At 54.5% G+C, this 17,759-nt stretch overlaps 2 protein-coding genes across 2 annotated transcripts; both read left to right on the top strand.

Annotated features, from left to right (window-relative positions):
* Positions 1 to 293: 293 nt before the first annotated feature.
* Positions 294 to 9,197, top strand: WFDC5 (WAP four-disulfide core domain 5). Its single transcript, XM_079128602.1, has 4 exons — positions 294 to 456; positions 4,292 to 4,432; positions 4,519 to 4,659; positions 5,026 to 9,197. The coding sequence occupies exons 1-4, from the start codon at positions 375 to 377 to the stop codon at positions 5,028 to 5,030; spliced, it is 369 nt and encodes a 122-aa protein (XP_078984728.1). The 5' UTR covers positions 294 to 374; the 3' UTR covers positions 5,031 to 9,197.
* A 919-nt stretch (positions 9,198 to 10,116) lies between these two features.
* KCNS1 (potassium voltage-gated channel modifier subfamily S member 1) lies at positions 10,117 to 16,928 on the top strand. Its single transcript, XM_079126961.1, has 4 exons — positions 10,117 to 10,335; positions 11,916 to 12,076; positions 12,362 to 13,404; positions 15,479 to 16,928. Exons 3-4 carry the CDS (start codon positions 12,379 to 12,381, stop codon positions 15,944 to 15,946), a joined length of 1,494 nt encoding a protein of 497 aa, XP_078983087.1. The 5' UTR covers positions 10,117 to 10,335; positions 11,916 to 12,076; positions 12,362 to 12,378; the 3' UTR covers positions 15,947 to 16,928.
* The last annotated feature ends 831 nt before the right edge of the window (positions 16,929 to 17,759 follow it).

Genomic DNA, 17,759 nt, shown 5'->3' with positions numbered 1-17,759 from the left:
CTTGAAAGTTCTCTCAACACTGCTTCCATTGCAATTTTCCTTTTATTTTCACAACACAGGTGTGATACACTATAGCTCAAAGAGGGATCCCAAGACTTGCCCAGGTCACAGCCCAGGTCAGTGATACAGGCAGAACTGGATTCAAGTCCCCCAACCCGTAGGCTCTGCACCACCCTGTCTTCAGTTCTTGCACAAGCACCCCTGGCCCTGTGGCCCTGGGGCAGAGGGTGGAGCCAAGATGAGGGAGACACATGCTACATCATCCACCCCCTCTTTATCCTTCCCTGACTCAGCTGCTTTGGCCTCCCTGGGGTTGCAGGTGCTAATTTGGGAGCCTCTGGGCCCTGACCTTACTGGATGCCAGCAGCAGAAACATGAAGCTCTGGAGCTTCCTCTTGGTGGCTCTCCTGGCTTTGGGGACTCAGTTGCCTGCTGCCTCTGGCCGCGAGAAGGGGGGTGAGTGTGGCTAGATCCCTCTTCTCCAGGGATGGGTGGTTTCTACCTCTCTGGGAGAGTAAGGCTTGGTTTGAAGGACAGCAGGGGATGCAGAGTGTGTGTGTGTGTGTGTGTGTGTGTGTGTGCGCGCGCTTGCGCGCGTTTGTACATGTGAGCGCCATACACACCGCTTAGTAATTCTGGGAGACTGCATTTTTATTTGTGCGTCTTTGGCCTGTGTCTGTGTATTTCTGCTGGTTTCTCAGTGCTTGTTGGTGCCATTTACACATCTGAGGGTGTGTCACGGGCACGCACACGTCTGTACAAGCACACTGTAGAATAGTTGCACCATGTGTGTCTGAGTTTGTGTACCTGTATGGGGAGGAAACCCTTCTGAGCCTGCCACTCTGCGAGTCTTCTCCTCTGGCAACCCCCAGAGCCATTCGCGGAAGGGTCTGGAGAGTTGACTATGGAGTGTGGCTCCTGGGACCTGGGATCTGATGGGAGGACTCTGCCCCTGCCTCTCTTCTCCCTCCCGTACTTCCCATCCCCGCTGGCACCCCTGATGAGGCTAGGGCAGAGCTGGCCGTTGACAGATGAGGGAGTGAGGGCGCTGGAGCGGCTGGGCAGGTGCCCTATCTGGGCGAGGCACTGCCTCTGTTCCCTTCTAGTGGGAATGTAGGTGACCTACATTCACCTAGGCAGCCCTGGCCCTGCCTTGGGGGAAGGGGACAGTAATGAGGACAGGTCTCCTCCTCCACAGGGCTCTGGGAGCAATGGCCTGCATCCATTCTGCTCTCGTTAGCCTCAATTATGCCTTCCGCAGAGGCACAGGTCTCTGCCTGAGGAGTGAGCTGATCTGGGAGGAGGTGCTCAGAGGAAGGACATGCTGATGGGCTCCGAGACCAGGTCCTGTCAGCTGTGACTCACAGGCTGTCAGCACACACCTCCACTGCAATGTGAGAGGTGGCACTGGTTTATTCTCATTTTGTAGCTGAGGAAACTAAAGCATGGTGGAAAACCACTTGCCCAAGGTCAAAGACTGACTCTTCGTATCACAGGTGACATCTGAGTGAGGTTGGGTAAGTCAGAAAGACTCACACTGCTGACTGCTTGTGAAATGGGCCCGTGCCTTTCTCTCAGGAGCACGGGTCCTTGAAGAGGGTCAGGTATACAGTAGGAGCAGCATAACTGGGTGAGTGGAGTGGCTGAGGGAACCAGGAGCTCATGTCCTGATACCTCGCCAAGCTGCTAAGAGTGGGAGCTGGCACCAGCAGAGCCTGGGCCTGCTCGGCCTCTCTGCATGGCCATGTGTGACATGCATGTCTCCCCAATTCACCGCATCTTGTCTTTCCCTGGTTCCTCTCCAGGGGACCTCTGCCCTACTCAGGGGACTACAGACAGTGGAGGAAGGTGGCAGGGGTGAGGGAAGGGAGCCTCAGCTTGTCATCTATGGAAGCCTGTTTATAAGAGCCCCAGGCCCTCACTCAACTGTCTAGAGGTCTCTGATCCAAGAGCTTGGCACAGTCCCCGATAAACAGAGGAAGCCTAATTAAATGTTTTCAGTGGTTACATGGTGCTGGGAATATCTATGTCTATGAGTTCTGAATGAGTGATTGTGAATAGATGTGGGTGTACATGTCGCTCGGTCCCATGCATGTATATACTGTATATTTACATACATGACTGTGCATGCATGCATCCTTACATATGTTTATGTGTGCAGACATATATGTGTGATGTATGTTTGTGTATTTGACTCTGTGTACGTCCCAGTGCCTGCATTTATGTGTGTATATTAACTACTTTGTGCATGTTTGAATGTGTGTGTGTGTGTGTGTGTGCATGTGTGTTAAGTTGAACCATGTAAATTGCTATTTTTTGTAGATCAAAAAAAGTTAGCTATCAGCAATCCCAGATGGCTAAGCCTGCAGTGAACTGTGTGTACAGATCTAAGTGTGTTTGCACACTGGGCTCTGTGTCTGCACCAGTGTGAGAACCCATCTGCTGAACTGTACGTGGGTCTGGTCGCTTGCGTGTGCACCTGGATGACCATCTGTGTGCTTGACGGTCTTGCTCAGAGTGCCCATCTGTGAACAGGAAGGTTAGGAAGGCAGGGCCTCTGTGACGCCCAGAACCGCCACCACCCAGACGTCTGGGTGCCCGCCAGGATTTAATGCCCAGCTCCACATCCTGGCTGCCACAGTCCTTCCCACTTGAAATGCCAGCTCTCAGCCCCTCTCCCTACCAGTCTGTTCCTCAGGACCCCACCCAGCCTCCCTCAGAAGCTCTGCGGCCTCTATCCCCTGACCTACCTGCCCCCGCCAACCCCAGGCCTGGGACACTCCTGCTTTCCTACTGAGCCCCCTTTGGCCTGAGCATCTCTGGCCTGGGCTTGTGAGTTAAGGCTAAACCCTGGCACCTCAGACAGCCTCCCAGGGCCCCTGGGGTTCCCCTCTACCCTCCCACCTCCCCACTCCCTCACCAAGTGGAGCTCATGGGAGTAGGGACTCCTTCCCAGGCTCGGCCATCCTCTCTCCAGCAGGGGGCAGCAGTTCGATTTAAACTAACTCCATCTGAGGACCCACGCTGATTTCCAGCACTCACTGTGTGAGGGGCTACCTACTATGTGCAACCAGCACCCAGGCAGGGTCAGAGGGGGAAAGGTGACACGGGTGACATAGCCCTGGCTCAAAAGCATCCAGAGCAGGTCCCGGAGGTCAGAAAGAACTGGGCTGCGGGAGGCCTGGCCCAGGACTGTGTGGGTCTGGGTAGTCACTGCCCCTTTCCGACCTTTATTTCTTCCACCAAATGGAGGAAGGAACTGATCCCAAACCTTCTGTGTGAAATGTGGAAATAACCAGAAATACCCAAGAAGAGGGGTTAGTTAGGTAAACTCCAGGACCCAGCATCCTACAGCCGCCTGGAGGAACACCTCAAAGACAGTTACCACCTCTGAAACCCCGAGGCCACACCACCTGCCACAGTGACAAGCACAGTGCACATGTGGCCAGTGTGTGACAGACAGTGCAGCAGGCTGGCAACAGCCAATGTGCATGACACTGGGTTCCCTTCATATCCTTTCTTTTAAACAGTCACTGCGTCCCCAGTTTTGGGCAACCAAATGCTGTGCTAGAGCTCACAGGGAGCACAGCAGAGCGGGCAGGTGACAAGTCCCACCGCCTCCAGCTGATGAGAAGCACAGAGTGCCCAGGGTAGGGTGGGGTTGGAGAAGCAAGGTCTTCTGAGGATGAAATGCTTCCGAGATCAATGATTGACCAGGCGCGCTGAGTGGAGGAGACAGCACCAGGCAAAGGGTGCAGTCACAGCAAGAGCCCTGCAAAGAGAAGAGCCTGAAGCCTGCTGAGGGGCAGAGCAAGCATGGTAGAGGGCTGGGCACAGGGGGCACACCTGTGATCCCAGCCACCTGGGAGGCCGAGGCAGGAGGATTACAAGTATGAGGCCAGCCTCCACAACACAGCGAGACTGTCTCAAAACAAAAAGAGTTGGAGGTGTAACTCAGAGCTAAAACAATTCTGGGTTCAATCCTCAGTACCTGCCCTGCCCCCCCCCCCAAAAGCAGATGAGACCAGAGAGAAGAAAGAGGCCAGCCCAGTCATAACCTTAGTGGCCACAGTGGAGATTTTTAACTTTCTCTTTTTCCCTATCCTCTATGCGGCCTGAATCTCAAACCAGCCCTGGGAGAAAAAAAAAAATAATTAAAAAAACAAATAAATAAACTTCCGGAAGGGCAGGCAAGAAACAAGGGTAGAGAATTCAGAGGCGATTTCCAGGTCAGCACTTGTTACGTAACCTGAGCCGCCTGCAGCTGCAAGATGTGGGTGTTCTCCTACAGAGAAGTGGGGGGGCTGCCCGCCAGACGATGAGCCCTGCCTCCTGTCGGTGCCTGACCAGTGCATGAACGACCGCCAGTGTCCCTCAACCCTGAAGTGCTGCTACCGAGCTTGCTTCCGCCAGTGTGTCCCCAGGGTCTCAGGTCAGTGTCCCCTCCACCTTGCTGAGCTGCAGCCCCCAGCCCCAGGGCCGGAGGGCACAGGGCTCACCCGGACCCCTGTGCTGCAGTGAAGCTGGGGAGCTGCCCCCAGGACCGCCTGCGCTGCCTCAGCCCCACGAAGCACGTGTGCAGCCAAGACTCCGACTGCTCAGGCAAGAAGCGGTGCTGCCGCAGCGCCTGTGGCCGGGACTGCAGGGACCCCGCCAGAGGTACAGCCCCTGGGGACCTGGGGCAGGGCCCTCCCTCCGCCAGCCCCAGCTCCGATGCTTCCCTCCAGTTCAGCAAGTTTAACCCGAGCCCTCCGCAGAAGCCAGGGCCTCTGTGGCCGGAACCGGAAGTGGACGGGGCAGGCGGGCCCTGCTGGTATGGCGGAGGAACTGGGCGTCCTCCGTTCTCTTCCTGAAGAGGCTGCCTCGCACGGACCACGTCCCCTAACTGCTCTGGACTCCAGTTTGCCCTTCGGAGGGAGGCCGAGGGTCCTGCCTTAGCAGCAACCACAGCAGGGAAGGTGGGGTCTGGCCCCTCAGGGTTCTGTTCTGGAAATCCAGGATTAACCCTTCTTCCTCTCTCCTCAGGCTAACTCTGGTGGAAGACCCCCCGGTTCTGCCACTCAGATGGGGTTCCCAGGGACGCTGGCACCCACAGCAGTTCCAATCTCCTGATTAACACTGACCTGCAACCGAGGACCTCTGATTTGTCCTCCTGGATGTCAAGGTCCACCGCCTGAAGCTACAGATGCGCCTCTTCACTTCCTCAGCACCCAGGGCCACCACCACCCAGCGTCCTCACTCCCGAGTGTCCATTCTCATGTCTCCATGCATTCTGTTTCCTCCACCAAATCACCCAATCAGGCAGGCCTCTGTGGGGCCCTGCGCTCCAGATGCACGACCTAGCAGAATTTTCCTAATGTTGGTTCATTCATATACCCTTTCCCAATTTTTGCCTGCAAACTAGCAGGGTGGCGTGTCACATGCTGCCTGTACTAGGTGCCTGTACTAGGTACCTAATGCTTTCTTTAAATGACTCACTTTTGTACATAACTAAATTCATTTCAAGAGAAAACTCGACATCATAGTTCTAAATGAGATATGCAAGCTCGCTGGCCACAGATAGAATATAATCGTGAAAACAAATACAACACAAAAATAGTTCAGTTCCATTAAATTAAATCATGTCCAATAAATAAGATTATTAAACCCTAGCTAGACACGGCCACCTGCCAAGACGGAACCTGAAGCCTGCTCCCTGTCTCTGTTTTAATAAATGGAGATTAGCAAGGGTTAAAGAGATGTCAAAGAACAGAGCTCTAAACTGAGACGGCTCCCTGGTGTGACCAGGATCGAAAAGAGCACAACTCTCACTCCAAGAGTCAATGTTGTGCAGTGTTGTGTCCAAGTGCTCGTTAAGATCCTTTAGGATTGGCCCGCGTGTAGGGGAGGGTTGCTGGAGCAGCTGGAAGGCTATCTTTATGGGGGGCCTGTCTCCACCACCGGGCTGGGTTTCCCTAGGGCTGGTCTGTAGTCAGGGCCTGCTGAGGGTTTCTTGTGACTTCAGTGAGGGGATGACAAGAAATGTCCCTGAACCCAGACTTCTGACTCTCCCCTCCCCAGGACTTGCCTGGAGGGGACAGAGGCAGGACACTCTCCTGCTTTCTCTGCGGGGTCTCCTCTGAGTCCCGCTAGACTCAGGGGTTGGGGGATCAACTGAGGAGGTGAACCTGGGAATCCTGGGCCTTCTTTTCCTGTTCTCTTGATGGAGATGGACCCCAGGTGAGCGTCCCGCCCCTCGGGGCTTCTGTTTGCACTGCGAGAGGACTGTGCTTCCTCATTGCCGCCATCCTTCTCCAGCGCCTGCACTGGGGACTCTAGGATGCAGAGTGAGGCCTGGGGAGGAGGATGGAGAGCTCTGGAGTCGTCCGTTCTGTGCGACCGCAGATATTTCTCCACCTCTTCTGAGCCCCGTGTCCCCATCAGTGACCTGGGGAGTTAACGCGGATGACATGGAGATGGCACAGCTTGCCCACAATCGCCCATTCCCTCCCCATGGCTCCCTGTCCCAGCGATTTGGGAATTGAATAGGAACGTGTTTGCCTAAAGGGATGGGGTGGAAATGGCAGCCCCCCAGTTTCAGGATGAGGCACTGGCCCTCTTAGAGCGTCCACTCTCTGCCATGAGAAGAGCTCACCCAGAAGCCACAGGTCTCAACACCAGAGCAGCCCGGGCAGGCCTGAAGCTGAGCTGAAGGTGAAATGGACTCTGGACAGTAGGGATCCAGGCCTGTTGGCACACGGCTCCTCGCCCTACTCTCTTTCCTGAAGGTCATGGGGGAGCACGTTCAGGGGCCCCAGCAGGAACCTTCCAGGTGAACTAGTTAAGAGTTGGCTGCTAAGGCCCCATGACTGTCCTGTGGCCCTGAGTTCTCACTGGGGAGTGGCAGGAAGTGACAAGTCCCAGGTTGCGGCTTCTCTGGGTAGAAGTGGGGCATCCTCACAGTTCACCTACTCGGCTTCCTGGCTAACACTGCCTGTTCCATCAGGTCCATGTCTTGGTCTATGCAATGGCAGCTCTGTCCTTGGCTACCAAAGCTCCACTCCTGTGGCTCCAAATCCACCATCTCCACTGTCCTTTTGGAGCATCTCCTGGGAAGCTGCACATCCTGGTTCCAACCTTTCTTTCCTCCCTCCCTCATTCAATTACTGTTTGTTGAGCACCTAATACAGGCTCCAGGTTCCAGGTGAGAGGAAGCCTGGGCTAGGGAGCTGCCTGACTTCACCAGACCGAGGTACCGAGGAGGCTACAGAGCCCCGGGAGGGGCCTAACAGTCCGGAAACCACAGGAAGCTTCCTAAGGGAGAGAGAAGATGGTCTACCAAAAAAATCAGACTCTTCTCTAGTGAAGCCACTATGAATCCATCTCTGTTCCTAAATCAAATACCCTGGGCCAAGAAAGGGCAAGAAGAGGCTCTGGGGAGGGAACGGCATATGCTAACCCTCCGCACAACGCTCAAAGGGCGCGTGGTTTCCACTTGCAGAGGAGGAAGAAGAGCATCTAAGACACCCTCCACCCAGGAATTTGGGAGCAAGAATAGGATTCAACCCCCTGCATTTATTATCTATCGCAGTGTAACAAGTGTCCACTGGAGCAGCTTAACACACCGCACACTTTATTATCTCAGTTTCTCTGGGTCAAGAACTTCAGGGTCTCTACTCTTGAGCTGCAGTCACGGTGTTGGCTCGGTGTTGGGGACTCCCATCCCAGCCCTGACTAGAGAATCTTCCTTCAGGTTTACATGGTTGTTGGCAGAATTCCAGCTCCTTGAGGGCTAATGGGCTAAACACCATGGTGCCTAGCTGGCTGTTGGCCAGAGTCACCCTCATGTCCTCCACTCCCAGCTCGGCAACTTGCTTCCCGAAGCCAGAGGAAGTCACAACCTTAAGTAACCTTATTGTGGAAGTGGCTGGCCACCACCTTTGCCTATTCTGTTCACTAGAAGCAAACTGATGGGTCCCACCCACAGCCAAGTGAGGGCTTCCTGCAGGGCATGCCAGGCCGACATCGCTGGGAGATGTGGAGGAAGGGGCCTGCCAGACCCAGGTCCACTGTACTTCAAAACTCTGTATTTTCTGTCATGTCAAGCTTAATCTGTAGGCAAAACTTCGTGGGTTCAGACAGCCATGCCTGGCAAGCGACTGAAGGAGTTTGGGGGACCGTTCAACCATGGCATGAAAAGGGCACCAATACCCCGTCAGCATAGTGACCCACGATGACCCTTTCCCCTCCCATCAGTCACACATTCATCTAAAACTCTGTTCACCTCCCACGTGGTAAATGGATGACATGGTCTGAAGATGAAATCAGATCCTCCTTCTACTCTCCGCCCTTGGACATGGGTCTGTCTTTTCCCCTTTTGGAAACCACTTCCCAGAAGCAAAGAGGACTGCTGAGTGTTGAGGGCAGTGAAGCCTTCTGAGTCCTTGGCCAGGGAATGGGAGGCCTGCTTCCTGCAGACCCGCCTCAAAGTCTAACCTCTCACATGGAGGGATAGAAAAGAGGCACAGTCCAGAGCTGTGCTATTCAGTGGAGGAGCCACTGGTCACATTGTGTGAATACATATGAAATGTGACTAGTCCCAGTCCAGATTTACTATAGGTGGGTGTGATTGGCTGAATTCCAAGATAACACCAATGACACTTGCCTCTCTATAACCTCTTCCTCTTTGAGTATAGACAGAACCTGTGACTATGCATTCTCTGGCACAAGGGAGACTGCCCTGGGTGGGCCTGGCCTGATCAGGTGAAGACTTCAGAAGCAGAGATTTTTCTCTGTCTGGTTACAGAATAGAAGTCAGCAAGCACCATGCTGTGGAGAAGCTATGGGGCTATGTGTCAAGGAAGTACAGGCAACCTCTAGGATCTGAGATGCTAGCCAGCAGACCATTAGGAGAAAAAAGGGGATCTTAGATCTGTAACCACAATGAAATCAATTCTGCCAACAATATGTGAGCTTGGAAGAGAACCTTGAATACACATGAAAACTTCAACCCTGGCTGATGCCTTAGCTTCAGCCTGGTGAGACCCTGAGTTGAGAATTCAGCCAAGCTGTGCCCAGACTCCTGACCTAATAAGATGATGATAAATTTGTATTGTTTGAAGCTACGAAAGTTGTGCTAATTTCTTACAAAGCAATAAAAAATAGTTCACTGAGTTTCAAAGACTTAGTACAAAAATGAAAATGTAAAATAGCTCACTAATAATAATGATTTCATATTAAAGTTAAATTGGGTTAAACCAAATACACTCTTAAATATTTTTGCCTGTTTCTTTTTACTTCTTAAAGATATTGCTATTACAAAGATTTAATTGTGTAGGTGGCTGACATGATATCTATTGGATGGGGCTGGCGTAGGGGACACAGAGGTTGGTCTGACCTTGGGCAAGCCTTCGTGCTTCTCAAACCTTATAATTCTTCCCTGTGAGAGGGGAGAACAGCACTAACCCACAAGTGCATGTGCGGCCTGAACAGATGAAGGCTGTATTCAGCCCAAGGCAAGTGCTCAATCAAGGTGGGTGATTATCCTTGTTATTAATAACCATCAGCGCCCTCTCCCCAACCAGACACCCAGCAACCACTCAGTAGATGCTTGAGGATCACACGATGTTTGGGAAGCACTTTGCCACCTTCCCCTTGACCCTCACCAGTCACCCGGAAGGTGGGATCATTCCAAGGGCAGGTGGGGAGGCTGAGCCTCAGTAGCAGAAGGATGTTCTCAGAATCCCTGCGTGGAGCCAGGACTGCAGCCCCCTTAGGCAGAGTTAGGGTCTAGGGGAGGTGAAGCCACTTCCCCCAACTCCTTAAGTCAGATCCCTGCAGTCTGAGCAAGGGTCCAGCCTCACCTGTAAAATGCTGAATGTCAGAGCCTGTTGTCCCTGCCAAGCTGGGCCAGGAATGGCTGCGCTTATCACCTGAAATATTTCTGGTGCATATTAAGCACTAAGTTAATCCAACCATTGTTACTGCCTGTCCGGGGCCAGAGGCTGAACCCCCTTTCTAGGTGGATCTCCGACCCTAAATGATCGTCGTTCGCGGACTCCTGATTCGGGGGATGACGGGCTGTTGGACCCGGTCTCCAGACACCCCCAACCCCCACCGAGTCAGGAATAGAAACCACCGCCTCCGGCCCGCGGTCTCCCTCCTCCCCGGCGGCGATCGATGCGGCCTCAGCCGCGGGGGACGGAGGAACACAGGGAAGGAGGGGGCCGCGGGGCCTCCGGCTGCAGCGCGGCGCGCAGGGCCGCTGGGGCGAGACAGCCCAGGCGCGGCCAGCGGCTCCTCAGCCTTGCGCCTTTGGGGACAGACGCTCCAGGCTCCCGCGAGTGGCCGCGGCAGGTAAGGGGCCTTCTTTGGGAAGGGGCGTGGTCCGAGGAAGGGCTTGGGCTGGGAGAGTGGGCGCTGGGAACTGCCTAGGGTTCCCGGTGCCCGCGCCTCTCTAGGACACGGCTCAAGGAAGGACCCGGGCAGGACCTGCTTGCTTATCTGTAAAATGGGGTTTGAGAACTCCCTGACGGGGTTGGTGTAGGGTTTGCACGGGAGCCCTGGTTATGGAGCTCAGCAAAGTGAACAGCAGGTAGTGGTACTCCAAATAAGTGTCCAGAAAGTCTTGAATCAGAAAGATACTCAGATCTTGTCAGGAAATATTTGTTGAATTAATTATCCCGTTTCATAGAGTAAGAAAGTGAATTCCAGACAGATGACCGGATTTGCTCCAGATTGGGGTGGGGAAAGTGGATTAGAACTTTTGCCAAACCCAGGTGGAGGAGGTGAGAGTGGAGCCACAGTACACAGATTTCTTGTGCACCTATTACATGCCGGGGCGCACTGTGGACCACCATCTTGCACCATTTTATCCTCATAGCTTCCCATGGAAAGTATATTATCCAGTTTGTAGGTGGGGAAACTGAAGCTCAGAGCAGGAAATGCATCTGTTCAAGGTCAAGAGCTAGTAAGTGGCAGATTCAGAATCTGGACTCAGGTTTGACCAGAAGGAAGGACACGGGATTAATGTTTTTGAGCACCCACTGTGTTCCAGGGGCTTTGCACACATACGCATGGTAACAGTTCACCCTAAGTGCCATTACCCCCGTTCTAGAGATAAGAGAGTTAAAGCCCAGAGGCTGGCCTAAGATTGCAAGCTAAGGGTGGAACCCCGACCTACTTAACACCAAACCCCGGGTAGTGAAGGACAGCCAGACTCTAGTGCCTGATACATACTCAGCCCCCAGGAAGTGGGCATTTTCAAACCCACAGTGCAGTTGGGATTACCCAGGGTCAGGAGGTGAGTCCCAGCCATCAGTTCCAGCAGAGCCAGGAGTCAATGGGCAATGAAAGGACCTGCCACTTCCTTTGTATCAACTAAAGCCAATACTATAATCTACCTCAACCCTCCGGCCATCCCAGGGGTAAGCACTGTGGTCTGGATTGTGCACTGCCCATGAAACTGGGACCCAGAGAAGACTATCTTATTCAAGGCCCCAGGTGCATCAAAGGTGGTTTGCCTGACTCCAGAAGAGAGACACAGGCCAATAATTTAATAAACCCCTTCCGTGAGCCAGGCCCAAAAAAGACATTAAGTCAAGGTAATCATTTTAACCACACTTCCAGATGGATATTTTTATCTCCACTTAACAAAGGCTCAGAGAGGTGATATGACTTGCCTAAGGTCACACAAGCGTGCCAAAGTTCAATGTCAAGTCTGCCTTCATAGTCTGATCTGCAGATCTCATATTTAACCATGTATTGGAATCACTTCCCAGGTTTTCAAAAACTCAGACTGCTAGTCCCCACTCCAGTTTCTGATTCAGCAAATCTAGGGTGGGCTGAGAATCTGCATCCCAGGTGATGCTGATGCTGCTCATCCAGGTAACACCTTGAGAACCCCTGGTCTAAAGTGATTTTCCTACCAACCCTAGGTGCAAGCATCACTACGCCTACTTGCGGAGAAGGAAAGCGAGGTACAGCGTGCTGGTGGGTCCAGGATCTCACTGCAGACCTCTGATTTGTCCGGGAAAAGGAGACATCCCACGTGAGCGCCTGCCATCCCGCCACTCCGGCGCTTTCATAATCCTTCAAGGTAGAGCTCCCATTTATTTTCCACAGGAGAAAATGAAATGGGAATGGGGAGGGTCAGTGATTTGGCCAAAGTCCGGCAACCTGGCGGGTGTGGGCTATTCAAACCCAGGCCTGACTTGAGTCCAGAGGACAGCTGACATCTACTGAGCTCCGACTGCACACCAGGCTCTTCTTCACGCAGGGCCTCCAACACCCCTGACTGGTGGAGGGAGCAGGGAATTTTAACCCAGTCTTCCTGGAAAGGAGGCCCTGGGATCTCCCTCAGTGCGTCCTCCGGTGTCTGCAGGGCGACCCGCGGTAGCCATGGTGAGCGAATCCTCTGGGCCAGGCGCTGGGGTCCCCTGGCGGAGAAGCGACGAGGCTCTGCGCGTGAACGTGGGCGGCGTGCGGCGGCTGCTGAGCGCGCGCGCCCTGGCGCGCTTCCCGGGCACGCGGCTGGGCCGCCTGCAGGCCGCGGCGTCGGAGGAGCAGGCGCGGCGCCTGTGCGACGACTACGACGCGGCGGCGCGCGAGTTCTACTTCGACCGGCACCCGGGCTTCTTCCTGGGCCTGCTGCACTTCTACCGCACCGGCCGCCTGCACGTGCTCGACGAGCTGTGCGTCTTCGCCTTTGGCCAGGAGGCCGACTACTGGGGCCTGGGCGAGAGCGCGCTGGCCACGTGCTGCCGCGCGCGCTACCTGGAGCGGCGCGTGGCGCGGCCGCGCGCCTGGGACGAGGACAGCGACACGCCGAGCAGCGTGGACCCGTGCCCCGACGAGATCTCGGACGTGCAGCGCGAGCTGGCGCGCTATGGCGCGGCGCGCTGCGGTCGCCTGCGCCGCCGCCTCTGGCTCACCATGGAGAACCCGGGCTACTCGCTGCCCAGCAAGCTTTTCAGCTGCGTCTCCATCGGCGTGGTGCTGGCCTCCATCGCCGCCATGTGCATCCACAGCCTGCCAGAGTACCAGGCCCGCGAGGCGGCGGCCGCCGTGGCTGCGGTGGCTGCGGGCCGCAGCGCGGAAGACGTGCGCGACGACCCGGTGTTGCGACGCCTGGAGTACTTCTGCATCGCCTGGTTCAGCTTCGAGGTGTCGTCACGCCTCCTGCTGGCGCCCAGCACGCGCAACTTCTTCTGCCACCCTCTCAACCTCATAGACATCGTGTCGGTGCTGCCCTTCTATCTCACGCTGCTGGCCGGCGCCGCGCTCGGTGACCGCGGCGGCGCGGGCGGCGAGGAGCTCGGCGACCTGGGCAAGGTGGTGCAGGTTTTCCGCCTCATGCGCATCTTCCGGGTACTGAAGTTGGCGCGCCACTCCACCGGGCTGCGTTCCCTGGGCGCCACGCTCAAGGTAGGGCGTCCGAGGCCGGGTGGGAGAGGGGACAGGTTCACAGGTGAGTTTGTAAATGAGCCACGTCCAGGCGCATATTGAACCGATATGCCATCCTTTGGGTCAGGCACAGGGCTAGGTGCCTGGTGTACGGCTCACATCCAGTCTGACCTTCCCAACGACCCTGAAAGACAGGACTTACTGTTATCTTCATAACCTAGGAGAAAACTGACCGGTTTCACAAACTAGTCACTTTTGAAATATCTGCTAATTATCAACTAATACATAGCACAGAAATATGCAAAGCAGGATGCTCTCTGGGTTCTCCGTTAGAGCCTTTCGCCTGGCATTTTCGGAGGACCCAGAGAGTCACAGGTCACCCTTAATTGGAAAGTCTAGGAATAGCCCAGGGGCTAAAACGAGCACAGAATTGGCATTCAGTGCCAATTTCACATCCATTACTGTCCTTAGTATAGCATCCTCAGGAAGTTACTGTCATTTATTGTCTTTCCTTAGATGAAGATGCAAGATTGAAGGGCTGGGTTTTTAAAGCCTGCACTTTATTGAGCCCCATCTTCTTGCCAGGCCCTGCACTGGGGATGACATTAGCCTTTTTGGAGAGGGAGGCAATGTGAACAGCTTGTGCAAGACTTGGTGAGAGAATAGGATGCGTGCTGGGAGAAGGGGCCCAGGGAAGGGGATCCAAGAAATGAGGTGGATGAAGTGCCTGGATGGGAGTTTTCAAGGTCATGAACTCTTGGCCCACAGGTTTTTACTTTATGTCAAGGGGAGCTTGTAAAGGGCTTAAGCAGGGACAAATGTTGTCAGTACTTTGCAGATGTGGAAACCGAGTCTCCAAAAGGTGACAGGATTTGTCAGGAATTCTTGAGTAAGTAAGTGGCAGAGCCCAGAGAATAACCCAATGGTTCCCCACTTCCACATGCTTAATCCTAAAGCACCATGCAGCCCTGCAAAGATTCCCTGCACCTTTGGCTTTGGGAGGCTTCTTGCATGCCCTCATGGCAGAGCAGCAAGGATAGTGGGTGCTGGCAGGTGAGCTGGGCAGAATCCTAAGGCACTGTTAGCCAGACCTCCTGAGTTCAGCATCTCTGTTGGGAAGATTCTGCCCCAGGATCCTGCCTTGCCTCTGCCATGCAGAGAATCAGGTCTTGAGGCTACTTGTTGTGTCTGCAAGGAGGTTGAAGAGTCATAATCCAGCTGTTAGGGTCAAGACACAGGTGTAGGGTGTTCCAGGTGGAGCCTTGCTGCTTCCAAGCAAGGCCCAGACCAGCAACAGCTGTCTCAACACCTGGAAGCTTGCTGGAAAGGCAGACTCTGGCCCTACCCCGACCTGCTAAACTGGGTCTGCCTCTTAAGCGGCATCCCTGCACCATCCTCTTCGCATTCCTGTTGAGACACCTGCTCTAGACTGGGGCTGGCACTGCTGACGTTTTTAGGTTATGAGGTTTAGGTTAGCTTTGTGTTATGAGGGTCTCTTTTGTGCACTGTAGGGTATTAAACCCTGGCCTCTACTCTCTCCAGGCCACTGGCACATCTGTCCCAGTTGTGACAACCAAAAGATGTCTCCAGACATTGCCAGATGTCCCTTGGGGGACAAAATTGCCCTGCTTAAGACCCACTGCCCTAGGGCACCCATGGATGCTCTCGGGGACTGGGGACCCATCCTCTCAGCTTCCTTGAGGGGCAGAAAGCCTTTTTGTATTGGTCAGAAGTGTGATAGGTCAGTCAGAAGTCCATGAAACCAGCCCTTTGCCTAGTGAAGTGTGAACTGCGTCCCTTGGCCTGGCAACCATGTGGAAGTCACAAGCACTTCTTTCACTGGTTGTTGCCACCCAGATCCCTGAATTAGAAACAGCTTGGCCTAGTGGGCACTGTGGACGCCAGACACTGGGCCTGGGTCCAGTCCTGGGGTGTTTCGTGGCCTACCATAGTTGGAAGATCTTAGTTTGTTCTGTCTTGCCCTGTGACGTTGGGCCTGCCCCTTACACTGTCTGGGTCTCAGTGTCCCCATCTGCCCAGTGCCAGGTCTGTGAGCCCACCTGGCTCTGACTCAGGTTCCTGCCTTTTCTTGCAGCACAGCTACCGCGAGGTGGGCATCTTACTGCTGTACCTGGCCGTGGGGGTGTCGGTGTTCTCCGGTGTGGCCTACACAGCTGAGGAGGAGAACGTGGGCTTTGACACCATCCCCGCCTGCTGGTGGTGGGGCACAGTGAGCATGACCACTGTGGGCTACGGGGACGTGGTGCCGGTGACGGTGGCTGGCAAGCTGGCAGCCTCGGGCTGCATCCTGGGTGGCATCCTGGTGGTGGCGCTCCCTATCACCATCATCTTCAACAAGTTCTCGCACTTCTACCGGCGGCAGAAGGCTCTGGAGGCGGCTGTCCGCAACAGCGGCCACCAAGAGTTTGAGGACTTGCTGAGCAGCGTGGACGGGGTGTCGGAGGCATCTGTGGAGACATCCCGAGAGACCTCTCAGGAGGGACGGTCCACAGACCTGGAGATGCAGGCCCCCCGTGAGCCTCCGAACTCTCAGAGTTATTAAACCAGGGCTCTGCACCCCTCCCGCAGCCCCCAGGTCAGCGGAAACAGCGGCTCGTTCCCTATGCAGGTTCTTCGTGAGAGCGAGCCTCTTGGGACCAGCCGCCTGAGAGACGGACCCAGGCTGCATCCCTCCCTCCAAAGGTCCAGGCCAGCACAGTGCCACCTAGATGCTGTGAGCCCACAGAGCCACTTGGACACCTTTCTTAACCAGCCTCCCCAGCCACGAAGCAGGCATGAGCCACAGGATGAAGTGGAAGGACGCTGACGTTCTGAGCACCTCCCGTGTCGGCCGTATTTGTCCCCGTGGTGCGAGATGAGCACTGCCCCCACTTCACAGATTAGGAGACTGAGGCCTTGAGGAGCAAAGACTCATCCGGGTGTGGCGGAGTCAGTCCGTGTTTGTGGTCTGCCCGGACAACCTTTCATCCACTCTCTTCTGCTCTCAGTTTGATGTGACGTTAGGGGGTCTGTGGTTCCCCAGAATTCATCCACAGCGAGAGAATCCTCTGTCAGTGAGAGAAAGGAACGGATGGGATTTGGACGTCAGAGCCCTGGACCTCAGCTGCGGTTCTTTCCTGGGAGCCGCAAGGATTAGCTCTTAAATATGAGTCCTGGGGAGGGGACGGGAACGGCCTCCTAAGCCCAGGTGGGACTGCTGGCAGTACTGACCCACGCTTCTTCCCAGGGCTGACTGAGAGCAGATCTGAAGGGGCGCTGCATCCAGAGGGAGAGGGAAGCCGAACGGAGCAGAGGAGGTTTGGACTTAAAGCCAGCTCAGCTCTGAAGTGTTGGTGGCAGGGCTGCCATGCGTGTCCCATTCCGACTGTGGCAGTTCCCTTCTACCCCCACACAGACCTCCAGCCCTACCTCGAGAAGCCATTGGGTAAAGACTTGAGACCCCTGTCCCTTTCGGCCAGCTCTGGCCTTGTCTTCCTTGGTAGGGGTGGATCTTTCATACCCCCAGCCGAATCCTCCCGGCACCTGTGGAGAGCTGGGAGTGTTCTCGTGGCCCTTCATGTCCCCTGGCTAGAGCACCGTCTGTGCCCTCATGGCCACACTGAGCCACAGATGGGAGGATTGCTGGGCTGAACCCCAGGCGTGGGGCAGAGCAGGTGTTTGGTACATGCTGACCAGATTGACCAGTTCCTATAGCCTCTGGATGCTAAGCATTGAGCCTGGAGAAGAAATAGCCAGAGAGGGAGGAATCTTGGACGCCCTTGAAAGAGTGTGTGAATAAGACCAAAACGGAGGCTGTTCAACTCTGCTTCCCCTGGCCCTGCTTGATTTCTGAAGTTTTAATTTTTATTTATTTTTCTGTGGTACAGGGGACTGAATCTAGGATGTCACACATGCTAGGCAAGTGCTCTAGCACTGAGCAATGTCCATAGTCCCTTTTATATTTTAAGACAGAGTCTCTATAAATGGCTGAGGCTGGCCTCTAACTTGTGATCCTCCTGCCTCAGCCTCTTGAGTAGCTGGGATTACAGATGTGCGCACCATGCCTGGTTTTCTTAGAATGACTTCCTTGTAGGTTCATCACTCACTCATTCAATAGATCTTTATAGGAAGAGTCATGAGCTGGGGCTTTACCTATGGCCTATGGACATAGTTTGTTCAGCAATAATTTATTATAAAAATTAAAATGCCTTTGGGTGATGCATGCACTCTCTAGTTCCCCATAGCATCTCCCCCACCACTGTACCCCCGCATATAGACACATGTTACCACTAGCAATGTCACATCCAGAGTAACATTTACTTTACCCACTTGACCTCTGATTTATTGACTGCAATTCAAGAGATACAATGATGGGC

This window comes from Sciurus vulgaris (genome assembly GCF_902686455.1).
Source record: "Sciurus vulgaris genome assembly, chromosome: 2".
Lineage (NCBI taxonomy): Eukaryota > Metazoa > Chordata > Mammalia > Rodentia > Sciuridae > Sciurus > Sciurus vulgaris.
This window is presented reverse-complemented; position numbering and strand designations above follow the sequence as displayed.

Bases quoted from the DNA above. Each gene is read 5' to 3' on its own strand.
- KCNS1 (XM_079126961.1), top strand. From the start codon at position 12,379: ATGGTGAGCGAATCCTCTGGGCCAGGCGCTGGGGTCCCCTGGCGGAGA. The intron at 13,405-15,478 runs GTAGGGCGTCCG...CTTTTCTTGCAG, and splicing joins CCCTGGGCGCCACGCTCAAG to CACAGCTACCGCGAGGTGGG.
- WFDC5 (XM_079128602.1), top strand. From the start codon at position 375: ATGAAGCTCTGGAGCTTCCTCTTGGTGGCTCTCCTGGCTTTGGGGACT. The intron at 457-4,291 runs GTGAGTGTGGCT...GTTCTCCTACAG, and splicing joins CTCTGGCCGCGAGAAGGGGG to AGAAGTGGGGGGGCTGCCCG. The intron at 4,433-4,518 runs GTCAGTGTCCCC...CCTGTGCTGCAG, and splicing joins GTGTGTCCCCAGGGTCTCAG to TGAAGCTGGGGAGCTGCCCC.